General features: G+C 37.2%; 4 protein-coding genes across 6 annotated transcripts in view; all 4 read right to left on the bottom strand.

Annotated features, from left to right (window-relative positions):
• LOC104734933 (2-hydroxy-6-oxo-2,4-heptadienoate hydrolase-like) lies at positions 1,848 to 3,625 on the bottom strand. The gene is made up of 5 exons (XM_010454630.2): positions 3,560 to 3,625; positions 2,543 to 3,219; positions 2,351 to 2,443; positions 2,190 to 2,257; positions 1,848 to 2,091 (listed from the first exon to the last, which is right to left on the bottom strand). The coding sequence occupies exons 2-5, from the start codon at positions 3,197 to 3,199 to the stop codon at positions 1,974 to 1,976; spliced, it is 936 nt and encodes a 311-aa protein (XP_010452932.1). The 5' UTR covers positions 3,200 to 3,219; positions 3,560 to 3,625; the 3' UTR covers positions 1,848 to 1,973.
• On the bottom strand, positions 3,439 to 7,243 carry LOC104734934 (outer envelope protein 64, mitochondrial-like). The gene is made up of 13 exons (XM_010454631.2): positions 6,751 to 7,243; positions 6,366 to 6,518; positions 6,147 to 6,269; positions 5,924 to 6,051; positions 5,552 to 5,734; positions 5,324 to 5,468; positions 5,016 to 5,184; positions 4,763 to 4,900; positions 4,441 to 4,641; positions 4,196 to 4,323; positions 4,061 to 4,112; positions 3,831 to 3,900; positions 3,439 to 3,723 (listed from the first exon to the last, which is right to left on the bottom strand). The coding sequence occupies exons 1-13, from the start codon at positions 6,990 to 6,992 to the stop codon at positions 3,641 to 3,643; spliced, it is 1,815 nt and encodes a 604-aa protein (XP_010452933.1). The 5' UTR covers positions 6,993 to 7,243; the 3' UTR covers positions 3,439 to 3,640.
• LOC104734931 (calmodulin-binding transcription activator 1) lies at positions 7,792 to 13,848 on the bottom strand. 3 transcript variants are annotated; one of them, XM_010454628.2, is made up of 13 exons: positions 13,723 to 13,848; positions 13,037 to 13,156; positions 12,630 to 12,745; positions 12,396 to 12,484; positions 12,012 to 12,054; positions 11,761 to 11,890; positions 11,521 to 11,574; positions 11,134 to 11,420; positions 10,190 to 10,654; positions 9,298 to 9,989; positions 8,557 to 9,142; positions 8,115 to 8,459; positions 7,792 to 8,024 (listed from the first exon to the last, which is right to left on the bottom strand). In XM_010454628.2, the coding sequence occupies exons 1-13, from the start codon at positions 13,739 to 13,741 to the stop codon at positions 7,905 to 7,907; spliced, it is 3,066 nt and encodes a 1,021-aa protein (XP_010452930.1). In that variant the 5' UTR covers positions 13,742 to 13,848; the 3' UTR covers positions 7,792 to 7,904. The 3 variants fall into 3 exon arrangements, with proteins under 3 accessions (XP_010452930.1, XP_010452929.1, XP_010452931.1); XM_010454627.2 differs by having other exon boundaries at positions 13,571 to 13,841; XM_010454629.2 differs by having other exon boundaries at positions 13,717 to 13,840.
• The window catches only part of LOC104734930 (potassium transporter 7-like), a gene marked incomplete in the record, with an annotated part of 6,054 nt that continues 4,875 nt past the window's right edge, over positions 14,365 to 15,543 (bottom strand). Inside the window, 2 exon segments of the mRNA XM_019235127.1 lie at positions 14,365 to 15,125; positions 15,254 to 15,538. Of these exon segments, the coding sequence (XP_019090672.1) occupies positions 14,576 to 15,125; positions 15,254 to 15,538 (835 nt within the window).

Below are 15,543 nucleotides of genomic sequence, written 5' to 3'. Positions count from 1 at the left end.
AACAAAGTGGTTTCAAATTGCGTTGAAAGTTTTTTTTGTTCGAACGCGTTGAAAGTTTTTCTAAAATATGGTTCATAAAAGCATAACATTCATTTTCTGTCAAATATTTATAAAACATTAAATACAAAAACTCAACGTAATTACGTAATTGATTTTTTTGACATATAACAGTTCATTTTTTCTTGTAGGTTTGCATTTAAGAATTATAAGACATTATTAACTAACACTATTACAATATTGTAATACACTAGCTCTTACAACATGCAAACGTTAAAATTTACAAACACACACAAAAGAAACATAAAAATCGTTATAAATTATAGTGCAATGACGACAACTACCACCACACTTATTAAAATAATAACGACGTTGCTTTAACAACTACAATAATTAAACTTTTCTATTGACTGGAGATGCTGAAAAAGACTAGCGAAAGCAATGTAAGTCCAACTACATTATTAGTTCTGTATATAAATTAAATCGTCATTTTTTGTTAGATGATTATATGGAACTAGCATATATAATTTGCCAAAGAAATTACACGATAGCAAAGATGTATATGAGTCGTACTTTTTTGTGCGTGGTTTAAACAAGCAACGTAATATAATGTAAAAATAACGAGTCATTTGATAAAATAGTATGCTAGTAACTAGAATTATTAAAAACGCACAGACGAGATAAAAAAACTACAGTAATTTGTTTACAATTTCATAATTTGTTGTTTTTGCAAATAAATGAGTGAATATACGCAACAAGTCAACAACATATATAGGTAAGGCCGTAAAGGGGTCAGTGTCTTTAAATTAAATCTTGTTGTCCTCTGATCATTAATGTAAAACGTCACGACGTACTTGTCTGCATCCGATGTGTGCCGGCAATTTCATCAAACCCACACAAGAGCTAGCTTCAATAATTATTAGTCCGCTGAAGCAGCCAATAACACATCAAACTATTCCCTATTTTAGTTTCTTAATAATTAACATAAATTTTCATGAGCCAAAAAATGTTAGTAACAGGCATGATCCACACCCCTTATATATTAGCTAAATAACGCCACTAAGTGAAGTCTCACAATATCAGTGAAATAGCTATTAAAAAACACTAGTGTTAAATAAATTAATGTAATACGTACATCTCTTGGTTTAACGAAAGAAAAAAAGACACAAGGATCCAATCACTATAATTTTGAGGATAAGTTGGGTTGGATAATCTATAAAAAATTGTGAGGTGTATATGTTGGTCTTACATTGCCGCCGACCGACCGACCAGCTTCTCATATTGACAAACCACTCTCTCTAAAACAAAGATTGGTCCCAGTTCTCTTGTCTTGTATAGGAAGTACATATTATTGGAATCTTACCAATATAAACCAGAGAGAGCATCGTACAACAGAATTGGACAAATATATAAAGTCGACAGGGGGAGCCACACAAGATTGTTGGACTAAGATAAAAACTGTATATTGATTAAATTATAAACTCTGGGAGCTTAATCTTATAAAACCGCTTTTTTCTTTTTAATTCTTCAGTGTCCTAAATTTCTTCCTCAAAGCCCAACAATAGAAAACAAAGGCCACTTTAAAAAATAATTTTAGGCCTTTTTAATTGTTATCGGATATAGCTCGGCATTGTGATTATTACCATTGGCAAGTTCTTGTGCAAGTGAAGAATTGCGTCAAATTTTCACTAATCGTGGCTCTATCTGTTATAGGGTAATCAAGGTCGATCTGTCGTGGAGAAAAATTAATCGTACTTACGTGTTTTTTGATATAACATACATAATTCCCTCATAGAGAGACGTTAATGTTTTTTTTTTGTCCTCCAGCGAGACGTTAGTGTTTTAAGCTTTTTACACCCTTCCAAGTGCTATGACAAGAAATAGTGTAATAAAGAATTGGTTATTAGACATATCGTCTCTGAATGGAACAAGAAACAAAAACTACATAAAAAAAAAAAAATAGAATACAGAATTAATCAGAAAGAGTCGATGAGAAAAGATTTCAAATGCTTGACAAATTCCTTGGACTTCTCTAAGTTGACAGCATGTCCTGCGTTCTTGATCACCACTATCTCTGCACTTTCTCCTATATGTCTGTTTTCACCATATTCATACATATAAATTCTAAAGTTCACAAAAAGTTTTTAAAAAAAAATCCAAGATTAATACTATATATATAATTTTAAAATTACCTTTTCAATCTGTAACCTAGTTCCACTGGAAATATTTGATCTTCTTCACCCCATATGATCAACGATTTCTAATTCAACCCCAACAAAATAAAAACACCCACAATGTTATAGAATGAACAAGTACAATTCGAAATGTAATGTCACACATGCATGTACCGCACCTGTTTGATCCTAGGAAGATCTGAGAGTCTCCGATCTTTGAGTATTGATCTGATCAAATCTTTCTTCTCCTCTACAAACTCCGTACACATTACCTTCCAACATTTTCAAAATTTACAATTCTCAAAACTCCAAAAAAAAACATTAATCAAAATTTAAAAAAAAAAAAAAGAAAAAAGAAAAGAGAAACTTACATCGATAAAATCCCATAGAAAAAACGAAGGAACACCTTTGATAGGCTTAACGAAAGAGAATCTAATAAGCTCCTTAAGCTTCTCCGGAGTCTGAGGTATCAAAATCCCCGTAGCTTCTTCCAAGTTCGGCACTTTAAACAACCCGTCCTCCATATCCTTCTCTTCCAAGCAAACCCCTGCGCAGCACAGCACAAGCTTCTCAACTTTCTCAGGAAACTGCGCCGCTAAACTGTACCCGACGAACCCACCGTAGCTGATCCCGACGATGTTCATCCTCTGGACACCGTGCGCTTCCATTAACCTCATCAGATACAGAGCCTGGAATGACTCTGATCTGTTTGGTTCCGACGTGGATGATAAACCGAAGAAGAGGAGATCAGGGACGTAGACGTTGAATCTTCCGGTGAAAGCACGGAGATGTTCTCCGTATTGCCACATTGCGTTGGCTCCGAAGCCGTGGACGAGGAGGAGGTTAGGTTTAGATCGGTTAGGGTATTTAGGGATCCAGCAATGCATAGCTGTCGATGCGATCGAATTGCCGTGGGAGAGATCGGTTGTTACGGAACGTAGACCGGCGTTTGCGAATGATTGACGGAATAACCAATCTCTTGACGCCGTGAAGCTGAAGCATCTCAACAGTTTCAAATGTTCAAACATCTCTTTCCTTTTTTTCTCTTCTTTAGAAACGAAACAGAGGAGGAGGAGGAGATAAAGCGTGACGATGAACAAAGAAAAAAAAAAAAAAACAGATTTCAGTTATTTGTCGAGAAATTAATTGATTTGTTAGTAATTTATAATCCACATCCCTGTAATTTTACGAAATTATAGTAATGGACTTTTTTGGAGGAGAGAGTTGTATGAAACAATTGTGTAAAGAAGCTTAAAAAAGAGACCAATAGGATCAGATCAAAGTAAATTAGAGGTAAAAAAAGGTTTCATCCTAATCTGTACAGATGATGATGATGTAGCAAAACCCACAAAAATTATTTAAAAGCTGTCGGAGATTCAATCATGAACCTTTTAGAGTGTTTTTAGATAGGTAAAACTTGGTGAAACAATAAATAAATTCATTCCTCTTGTAAGGTTTTTTTTTTTCTTTTAACTCATGAGTTTTCGGAGACGCTTCTCAGCAATCTTTGCCGTCTTGTTCTGGGGTTCTAGGACCAATGCGTGCCTGAAATCTGCAGTATTTGATCAAACCATATTATTATTATTATCTTTTTAACATTCTGAAGCTTAAATAAGAAGGGCACGTCTTGTAATAAACTGAGAATCTGAGAGAGCAGACCTGCAGCAGCTTCCTTGTACCGTACAAGTGATTCTCTCGCAGTCCCTCGTCTCAGATATGCCTTCACATTCTGTATAAAAACAATAACGAAACTATAAGACTCCTACTTCTTTCAAGTCTGAATACTAATAAGTGACCAAAGATTCCAGCTAAAGTGTACTTGCGCACACTCAACCATGTAACAGAGCAAGATGGAAAAATAAAGAAAGGTTAGGTAATCAAGTCTGCACCTTCTTATCGATCGATATAGCCTCGGTACAATCTTCTTCAGCTTGTTGGAAGCTACAGGCAAATTCTCATATCAGACGAGCATATATAATAGATTATCGTCAGATCAGAATGAAAGATATGACGAGATCAAGTACCAGCCAAGTTCCAAGTATGCTGCAGCTCTATTGCAATAATAAGTAGCATTTGCTCCATTCAATTTTATCGCTTCAGTATAAAAGTTTACTGCCTTATTCCATTGTCGCCCCTTGTATGCAGCATTCCCCTGGGATTACATCTATCCACTGTTAACTTTCTTTAAAAACAGATCATTCCAATACCAATAGCATATATAGATCGCAACGAAATAAACTATTTGCCAAAGTCAAGGAGATAGTTTTACCTTTTCCTTCATAAGTTCAGAAGCCTCCACACTACCATTGGCGTTAGACACTGGATCCAGGCTGGATGCAATTTCGGCTTGGTCTTGAAGGGATGCATATACATCGAGAATTGTATCGAGAAGGAACTTATCACCTCCATAGTAAGTGAGAAACGACACGGATATTGGACAATCCCCGTGTTCCCCTAAAGGAATTGTAACCTGTAGAATATGTATATTGTGTCATGACTTATGAGTAAAGACTGAAGGGTAACAAAAAGGGAACAAGAATGTCCTACCAACCATAACCATTGAAAGAGAGAAAGAGGAAATGGTAATATACCTGACAACATCCAGACATGCTAGCGATGCTTGAGAGTGCATAAGTTCGATCAAGAAACTCCTTCATAGAGTTCTTGTTCTTTGTGTTAAGCTTTGGAGGGGGATCAGCAACTGTGGGGATAACCAGAATTCCATCTTCCTAGTAATAAGATACCGATATATGGTTATTCATAATACTATAGAACTACAAAAGCAGAGTAGAATCCCCAGAAATGGCTTTGGAAAAGTTAAAATTTCCAAAAATCAAAGTTTACCTTTAGAAGGCTCTGAATGGTGGCCCGCATCTCAGTTTTCACTTTGTAGAGTGATTTAATACTCTCGTTTCTGCTGTTTAGAGCTGTAACTACATCATTGGAAAATCTTGGCCCTAGAAACGATTTGCACGTTTGCGACCATTCTTCGTGATTTGTTTTCAACTCATGCCTGGTTACAAGAAAATAGTTACCTTTAGCAAAGAGAGAATAACAACAATCTTTTACTGCATCAGTTGAACAGCAAATAGAGAGAGAAAAAATAGTATTGACGCAGTAAATATTTCAAGAAGTGTGAGCTTCATATATACCTTTGTATTGCCAACATGACAGATGAAAGAGCCTTCAAAGTTGATGCTGAATTTTGGGATTTTCCAGATTCCTCACAGAATTCCACAAGACTTGGTACATTTGAAGCCACATATTGGCCAACGCTTACATGTTTTGGAGTCTGGTCTGCATAAGCCAGTGGTCAAGAGACGTAAGATATGATTCTGGAGGAGGCTAAAGAGAAGGAAACAATACAAATACAAACTTACAGCCAGATAAATTTTCGATTGCCTTTCTGACAACATGCACATACTTTTGCTTGGGAATGTCAGAGAGCTCAAATAAATCATCAGCGAAGATTAAAGATCTTTGCCTTTTATGTGGTACTGCACTCAGATTTAGTAAGGCATGCCCAACTTGACACAAAACAGACGGGTCACGAGCAAACCATCCTACAGAAAAATTCAAGATTCTTAGTCAGTAACAGTCACCAGAGAAACTACAGAAAAAAGGAAAGGGATTTGACAAGTACAAGATTCTTTGTACGATTCCGATACAAATATACTAAAAACTTCCAACCAATGAATGAAATAGTTTCGTAAACATTGTTTTAAAAAAGAGGGGGAGATAATGTAATGTACCAACAGTCTCTAGGCTCTGGGAAGTGGGCAAAACTCCAACTGAAGAAACAGTCCCCTGAGATGGTCGAAAGCCGAGAATACCACAAAAGGATGCTGGGATTCTAACACCGCCAGTGGTATCAATCCCTGCAAGTCAAGGATTTTGTGATTAGCACAAAGAATCATAAGTAGACCAAACAAGTACATTGCCAAAAAGAAAAACAAAGAGATTAAAAAAGTAGCAAGTGAAAAGTCAACGAGTTCAGCCCCAACAGAAACTGCTGAGCCACTGGAACATCCTCCAGGAACATTAGATGGCATCAACGGATTAATAGGAGTGCCATAGTGCTTGTTTTCTCCAATAACCCTGTAAAAAAAAAAAATCACATTCAAAACCCAAACTTTTTGCAAACCAGTTACGGGAAACTCATGTCATTAATGATGGGGAATGGAGAAGAAATACCCAAAACCAAGCTCATCCATGATAGTCTTGCCAACACAAGTAGCTCCATGTTTCAAGAGCGTTGTGATAACCACAGCAGTCTTCTCAGCAGCCTCGTGAGTCTTCTTCCACTGTGGACTACCAAATCCTGTGATGTAATCCTTAACATCGAAGCTGTCAAAAAAGCCATAAACCCCCAAAAAGTTCTTCAATTTATTAACACATGACTTCGTCTAAGCAAGTCAAAATTTCAACTAAACCACAAAAGTTTAAAACTTTATAAGCTAAGATCATTAAATAAACAAGAAAAAAATAAAGTCATCACATGATTCGATTCGATTCGATCTCTGGAAACGGAAAAAAAAAAGTTTGCCTTTTAAGAGAGAGAGAAAGAAGAGATACATACGCGTCGGATATGGAGAAGGTAAGATGAGAGAGAGATTGTTTAGCAGCAGGAGGAGGCGGCGGAGGAAAAGGAAGAAGCTCGAAACGATCTAAGAAAGCACCAAAGTCTTCTTCTCTAAGGGCTTTGATCCGCCGCTTCCGAGTCTCCGCCAGAATCACGATCCCGGCCAAGGTGACGCCGATCACAACCCATACCTTGGGATTGGAGGCATTGCTTTGAATCAAAGTAAGCGTATTCGACATAACGCGAGATCTCAGAAGAAGAAGGAACGAGAAAGAGGAGAGAGAGAGAGAGACAAGGGTTTTAGGAGGGTTTAAGAGAGAAAAAGGGAGAAGACAAAGATGGGAAGAGCAACCAATAATGCTATCGTGCGCAGGCAGGGTGTTTGGTTTAACCTCAATAACTACGAGTTATGTTTTGTATGACTTGGTGAGCCGTGAGCTCGAGTCGGTCTGCCCAAGGCGAATCTTCTTTTTGGTTTCCTTGGAGACTTGGTGGGGTTATTAATATAATATCGAATTTGATAAAATAGACATCAAAAAATTATAATTTAATGATGGTAAGAAATAAAAGAATTTTTACTTTAATACTTTATTACTTGTTTTTTTTTTTAAGCAATGTGTACTCTAAATTTCTCTAATTTTTTATATGATTTTATTGAACTTTTCTACTTGTGGAAAACTATATTTTAAGCAAGTCAAACCACCCACAAACCCCTATAATAATATGAAAAAAAAAGAGAAGAAAATTGGATATTTAGAAATATTTTATTTGTTAAGTTTCCATATTCTGTAGCCTTGCCCGTCAATCCAATTTTATCTTCAGTAAATAGGAAAACCAGATTAAATACTTTATTATTTAATGGCTTACCAATCCAAATTAAGTCGAAAAAATTGCATGTCGATCCAGATTTATAATAATCTTATTTATAATTTGGCTCAATACCATACCATTAATAATATGATGTATGGAAGCTTCTACATCTACATACAACATTTAGCCTAGAAAAGCCATTATGATATTTATAAAAAGAAAAAGTAATAAATTGAACGGGGGATATTATGAAGTATAGTATTTACAGAGAAAGAAATAAAGTTAGAAAGTAATGTAAGAAGGAAAAAATAATACGAGTCAGAGAGTAAGTAAAAAAAAATTCAAGGAGAAAAAGACATCATCAATGTGTCATCGTTCAAAAGAGAGTCAATGTCAATTAAATCGTCTTCGTCACAGTTGACTGGTCCTACTTCATTGTTTATAGATGCACTTGATGAAGCCTGCACACACAATTTATCACAGGAATGTTCAGCAAAATATGTTTAAGACTCATGGTATCCATATTTTTATGTTATGGGCTCTTTGGGTACCTCATTTTCACGGAAGCCCTCGACAACTGTTAGGAGTCTACGGTACTGATCCCGTGCTTCTGGGTATTGAACCATCGACTTTACTCGAGTAAGAGCCTTTTGAAGCCTTTCCTCCGTTTGTTTTCTTCCCTCTTTAAGAAAATCATACTCATCTTCCTGTGGAATTGTAGGGGATACAGCTGACACAGTCGGTTCTGGTTCCACGGGTTTGGCGATTGCGCTGCTTTTGAACCCTCTTAACCCTTTACCTTTGCGTCTCCAACGCAAAATGATTTTCTCAAGTAATCCCACTGACCAAATGACTGTTCGGTATTGTTTCCGTACCTGATGTCCTCTCACATGAGCCTAAAGGTAGATATGATCAGATTCCAGCAATAAGAAAGCGGACAGTGATTTATGAAAACAAATAAGAGGGAGAAAAAAAAGCCAATGAGAGGCAAACCTGAATTCTGACGATTCTTTGTCGGATTAAAAGAAACTCTTTTCTCTTCTTCCAACCACGATATTTCTTCTGGATATGGGTAGCAGCAGAACTAAGAGAGGAGACATCACAATGTCCTGGAGTCTTAGTTTTAGAAGCTGCAAAAGAAACAGCTAACTCATCCGAGATATCAATCTTGTCATCACCGTCAAATTCAGATAGCTGTTTCCGCTCGAATGATTGCATCCTGAAAACTTGGTGAAGACGATCAGCCGCTTGTGTAGCATTACGGACAGCGGTTAGTGAGTCCTTCAAGGAAAGTTTTTCTGGTACATCACCATAGCTCATAGGAGCAGCGGTTCTCTCAGAGACTGTTTGAACAGCTTTTTCTCCAAAAGAGTTTGCAGAGCTATTTTCCTTTGAGTCCACTGTTAGCTTTTCAAGATAACTAGTTAAGGAAGACTCTGCAAGAAAACCCGATATTCCCCTGTGTCCATTTGCGTAAGCCAAGTCAGCTGCTGTTTTACCCAAAGGAAGCTCTGGAGATGGATCCGTCAATGCCCCAGCATCAGCACCTAGAGAGACAAGCACAGCGACAGTTTCCTCCCTATATTTAACAGGACACAGAGTTAGTTTGATATATAAATTTTGAGAAATAATAGAGTTGAAGACGCATCAATATGAGAATCTTAAAAGAAATGCAACATCATAATTTTATGATAAAAACAAAAATTGAAGAAATGTAAGATAGAGGTCCTTTACCTGCCACTGAAAGCAGCCCAATGAAGGGCGGACCACCCATTGGCATCACGGAAGTTAATGTTAACTCCTGCTGCTAACATTGGTTTGATGGCCCAATCATACCCAAGCGCAGCAACAAAGTGTAAAATACCTTGTCCATCTTCATCCAGCATGTTTGGACCTTTACCCTCTTCAGTCACTTTATGGATGAGCCATATATATAGTTTTTCTTCCAACTGTTCCCTCAAAAGCTGTCCTTTTGGTTCTTGCTTGGTTGAATCTCTCTGATATGTCCCTGGAAGAAGATACTCTTTCTCCTCCTTTAGCAACATAATTTTACTGATTTTTCTTCTTTTCTCCCCAACATCTTCAAATATATGGTATTCGTTAACAAAAGCTCTGTGAGCAAGCAGCTTTTCAAACCGCAACTGAAGTGATGCTACTTCATTTGTATAGGGACCATGAACATCAGCAGCATCGATTTTTTCGGTAGAGCCAGAAAGGAAATCATATTCTCGTACTTCACTGCAAGGAAATCTGTTGGAACATGTAACATAAAAGGGAACATGACCAGCTGTATGCGGTGGAGCATGACAACAAAGAACGCCATCTACTAAAATCTCAGCAGGAACCTCCACTTCACCAAACATGCATGACCAGTTATATTTTGTTACTTCTTGCGGACTAAGCAGAAATGTCCCAATAACCATGACCTGCAGATAGAGTGATACATGAAAAAGAAATTAGTTCCCACAACAAAACGACCAAAACAGCTGAAAATAGAGAGCTAAAAGAGATCAGCAAAACGGAATAAGCATTAATAATAAAAACAATGAGAAAGCAGGATCATCAGAATAAAACTGCTGCATGAAATATAACACAAAATATTTTGCAACTGCTTCAAAGTCTTTACCTCAACTTCTGCGTCTGTTGCAGCGCACTTTGGCCAAAAATCAACAATGGTGAAACGCTGCTCCTCAGAGAGAGAAGGGCTCAAGGAGATCCCAGCTGCTGCAGTTTCACATTCAACAGTGGTCCATGCAATATCTTCACGTGTAGACTGCATTTGCAAATCCTCCATCTCGGCAAGTTCTTTAATAGCCCACCGAGAAAAACTATCGACTTTTTTCAAACTATCTTCGCTTCTTAATAATGATTGCTTTACAGGTATATATTCAGATTCCATACTTGAAGGGGGATATTGATAACTATTTCCAAAAGGTTGCTGTTTGTCACTGCCAAGGAGACTGGAAAATGTCTCAAAATTATCTTCTGCACTTAGCTCAAATAACGCCAGATCAATGTCATCAGTCATTCCAGAATGTGGAAACAGATCGACGTGCCCTTTTGGCAAAGATATGTCATCCTGAACTGGAATCTACAGAGATGAGTATTTCGAAATCAGAGCACTTCAAAACAAATCGTCATGACAGTAATTATGCGAGCTTGAATAAATAACTTTACAATATATAGTGGCAAAGGAGCCATTTAACAAAAGTAGGTATAAGATGTCTTTCATCTTCCTATCTGAGGTCAAGGTAAAAACTGATTCAGGCACAGAATGCACCGTTCCATAGTAGGTACGGACAAATAAATTCAACTTCAACCAACTACCAGACAGAGATTTTAACTCTGAGAAAACTGCTAATAAAGACATGTAAAACATACATAAAGCTGACAGAGCTCTGAAGTTTGATATGCTATGAAATCATCACACATCTCTATGTTTTTTCTTCACGGTACATTTCCCCTTTTTGTATAATTCTTAACATGCATGGAAACTTTTTTCTATACTGTCACTAATATTATGTAGGCATAGCTCTTTAATAAATAGTTACAAAAGCAAGCGTACACTACCTGCCAATTTGATTGCGTTTGAAGAGGATTTCTGATAGGCTCTGCCATTAACCGCCTACCTTTGTCTGTATTTTCGTCCACCAGCATTGAGTCAGTAATACAAGGCTGCATCTGAGTCAACAAATCATTACAATAAGGTTGACCATGGCATCTTGTCAATGAATTCCCAACGGCATCCCAAGCTCGGACATCAACTGATCTCTGGGAATCACTTTCTCTAACTCTGTTCCCATGAACATGTGAAACATTATGCATGCCAGTAGGCGGTGTCCAGCCATAGCAATTTCCTAGACAGTAAATCAGAAAGAGGTGAGTACCTAAAACATAGCTCAGATAGTAAGAGATTTTTTTTGCTAGCATCCTGCTTGTCCCTTATATGAGGAGTACCTGTTTGAAGTTCAGGAGATGCTCGTAAAACGGATCTTGCTTGATGACTGTCCCCTGCACCAAAACTGATATAAGGTGGTGCTGAAAATTACACACAAAGGCGAGAGCATGTGATGATATACATATCATCACACCTCAAAAAGTAGGATGAAAATTGATAATTCTTCCAGGGAAAGAACTATATCTTTGAACAAATGATACCAAAGTACCAAAATATACAAAATAATAGAAAAGAGATACCGGAATCAGCATCTTCACATAATGATGACAATGTGCTGGTTGGGCTTGCTGTTGAATCAATATTCACTGAAGATGTGCCATTTACAGAATTTGAATTGTTTTCTTTCATTCCTTGACTGGTCCGGTTACCCTGTATAATTTACAATATAAAATAAACTTTAGAACACCTATCAGCAGAAAACTACAGTACAATAGAAAATTTAAATGTTAAATGATGGAAATAGTAACAACACAGACAAGAAGAACTATACCTTAACCTCCAAGTAGTGTACAAATACGATATGCATCAAATCTCTGTAAGAATACAGCATAAAACAGAGTATATAAGAACAAAATTGGAAGCACACAATGAAGAATTTAAAATTAAACAGCAAAATCAACTCGCACGCATGAAAATAGTGACGAAGTTGGTATTTTGATGTTCCACACTTAACCCACGAAGACCTCACAGATATTCCAAGGAAAACAAAGACAAAGTAGCGACTATGCATTGAAATTTCACTGCCTTATTCTCATCTAAAACCCAATGAGGTGAGGTTTCACTTCAAAATTATGATCATAAACATTCCCTTTTCAAAATTATGATCATAAACAAGAAAAAACTGAAAAATGTAAATGCACAAACTCAGACTCACTGTTCAAGCATCCAGTAGCAACGTCTCTGAAAATTCTCGTTGCCTTCCCCATGTGCATAGTAACAATGTAGCACATCTACGCTTCCTACCTATATAACGTTGCTCTAAAAGAATTAGATACATTGCATTATCAACTAATTCACATCCAAAGCCGGAAGTAGAACCAAGTAACAATAGGTTCCATGATTGGATAACACTAAACAATTTAGGAGGCATTAAAGAAAAAATCATAACCTTGAGCTTCTCATGAGCTTCTTTTATGGTTTTACCATCCTTTTTCTTCCTCCAGTTATGTCCATCTTTCCTAAAATATCTCAGCACCTTCCTATCAAAAAGAAAGAGTGAACCACCTATAAGGGTGGGGAGATAATGTCAGTTTACAGGGGAAAAAAGAAAGCAAGAATATTTAAAAACTATAGACTGTTGTCACTAACAAGCAACGTAACAAAAAAAAAAGTCAACATCTTCTTCGAAACAAATTAATAGGATGAGAAGAGAGCGGTGCAAGTATCATTTGAAGCCAGCAAATTATGGAACATTATAATATATGCAAAAAAAGTTTGACTGCTATGAATAAGATATATTGCAATTTGCAAACAAAAAAAATGAAAGGAACTTGGCTAGGCCACAAACAAACATACTGGCGGGTCGGGTGGGAGACTCTGATGCTATGTGAAACTTGTGATGGTTCTGAAGAATTTCACAAATCTCAGCAGGCCTAAGCCACCTGTGTCGGGCTTCAGACATCAACTGTTCCATATCTGCGAATTCATAAAAGGTAAAACATATATATAATACTCAAATTACACACTAACAAAATACGAAAATCCCCAATGCAAACAGAGCAATCTCAGCAATAACACAGAAATTTCAATTCTCAATTGAAAAAAAAAAAAAAGAGCAAATTACTTTATTCCGTCGCAATTTCAGGGAAAAAAAAAGCAGACAAACAAAAATTAAACAAAAAAAAAAAAGAAAAGTTCCGACAAAACATTGCCGAGGAACACCAGTAAAGAAGAAGGTGGGAGTGAGCTAAGTTTCTCTGGCCGCGACATTTGACAGAGAAAAACATAAAAGGATGGCAACCTAAAATCTATCGAGCTAGGAAAGGAGGAGAAACCATAACGAAATAAACAGTGGAGAAGGAAGGGAAAATAGGAAAAAGAGAAAGAGACCTAATCGAGGAGAAGGACTAGTTAAGCCAAAAGATCCTCGATCCACCATAGAAGTTAAGATAAAAACCGCCACAAAATCGAACAAAAGAGAGATCTCCTCTATAGCTTTCCGAAATCACAAAAAAAAAGAGAGAAACAAAACGAACCCTAACCGATCTGAGTAATATGCATGAACTGAGATGAGGGACAGAAGCTCAAAATATATTGTTTCCTTTCTTTCGAGATATATCCAGCCAGGTGTGAATGCGAAAGCGATTTTTTTCCTTCCTTGCTCTCTCCCTTTTTTTCCTTTTTATTTTTTATTTTTATTATTATTATTAATTATCTTCTCTTACTGGAAGAGAGAGAGAGAGACCCGAGGAAAACCAAATCGTTTGGTTTTAAAAAACAGTGAAATTGTACCAATGTTATTCCATCCAATACAATTCTGACATGTTGTCGACAAAAAAAAAAAAATGCTGACACATCAGATTTGTCTGGCCCATCATCCTTGAATTGAATTCTCTATTACTAACCCTTTTTTCTTTTCTTTTTTAATTCAAAATTGTTTGTCAAATGTCAATTTCCCTCTTTTCTTTTTAGCTCGCAGCGGCGGCGGATCTGACGGTGGAGATTCAAAGTCCAGATCTAAGTCTTTCGGATTGAAAGCTGCGGATGAACCCATGACATTTACATGTGTAACATTTACCTGAGATACGCAGTGGTAGTAGACTTGTAACATTTCTCTTCTTCTGGTTTTGAGTTTAAGCTTTTAGAGGTTTACAGACTCGTATATTATCACAGATTCCTGAATCTTCGCAGCACAAAAACGAGATCCTTGAAATTTCCTAATATCAATCAAATATAGGCTCGTCTTTTCTCTCTACCAGATGCTCTATAGATTTGGAGTAAGTCAGATGATACTCAGATTCTTAACAACAATGCAAAAAACACCAACGCAACATACAAATTTTAAACCTATGGCCTCGAATATAAACCACCATTTTAAAGAAGAACGAAGAAGGCTCAGACCATGTATGTCATACCGACCTGCATCAGATGCGACTGAGGCACACTCAGATTTGCTATCCCTCTCCTGCAGTTTTTCCTCAGGAATGCGTAGAAGTAATTTATCACTAACTTCTTGATGAACCATGAATCTTTTCTTGCTCTTATATCCCCATGCCCCAGTAGATACACCACCCCTGATTCCTTCGCTTTGTGTATGAACGATAACTCTCTCTCCAGGCTTTGCTCTGCTTCAGACACAGAGGAGTCAGACGATGCGTCAAACGGATGGTTGTTTGTCTGATCAGACGAAGTATTCATTTCCATGATCGGTCTGTTTAAGTCTCTGTACTCAGATAGTAAGGGAACACCCATCGAGTACATGCTTCCGTTGGGGCCAATGACGACTCTAGAACCTGCAAAATCGTCCTCTGAGTCTGAATCATCGTTCCCATCACTCTCCAAGGAACGTTCTTGAGCTTCTCTTCGGATAAACTTCTCGAGGCTCTCGATTAATAGCTGTTCAAAAGCTTGGTGGTTCTCCTTCCTTGCATCCTTGTAACCATACCTTCACCACATATAACACAGTGTTTATACTCTGCCTTTTTCAGAATCGAAAAGGAAAGAAATCAAAGAGTAAATATATATTTCTGTGGGTCAAATTGGGCAGTGAAAGGGAAAGAAAAAAAGACCAACCTGGCAATGCAACGGAATAAGTGATAGCTTTTAGTGCAGACGCGTCTGAAGAGGAACCTTTCATTCTGGGGTACAACTGGAACCGGGACATATTTTATGCAGACAAAAATGACCATGGAATGAATTGCAGGAAGTGTAGTCAGAAAATGGCCAAATATTGCCGGTACTCCCTTCACTAACTCATTGTACAGCAAACCAATACCAGGAGCTCTAATTGTTCCCAGGTTGCACCCAAGATCTCTCATTAAATCCATTGACAGCTTTTGTTCGACTTCTGTTTCATACCTGAG

The sequence above is a fragment of the Camelina sativa genome, chromosome 13 (genome assembly GCF_000633955.1).
Source record: "Camelina sativa cultivar DH55 chromosome 13, Cs, whole genome shotgun sequence".
Classification (NCBI taxonomy): Eukaryota; Viridiplantae; Streptophyta; class Magnoliopsida; order Brassicales; family Brassicaceae; genus Camelina; species Camelina sativa.
The sequence above is the reverse complement of the archived record's forward strand: the minus strand, read 5'-3'. Positions and strand labels throughout refer to the sequence as shown.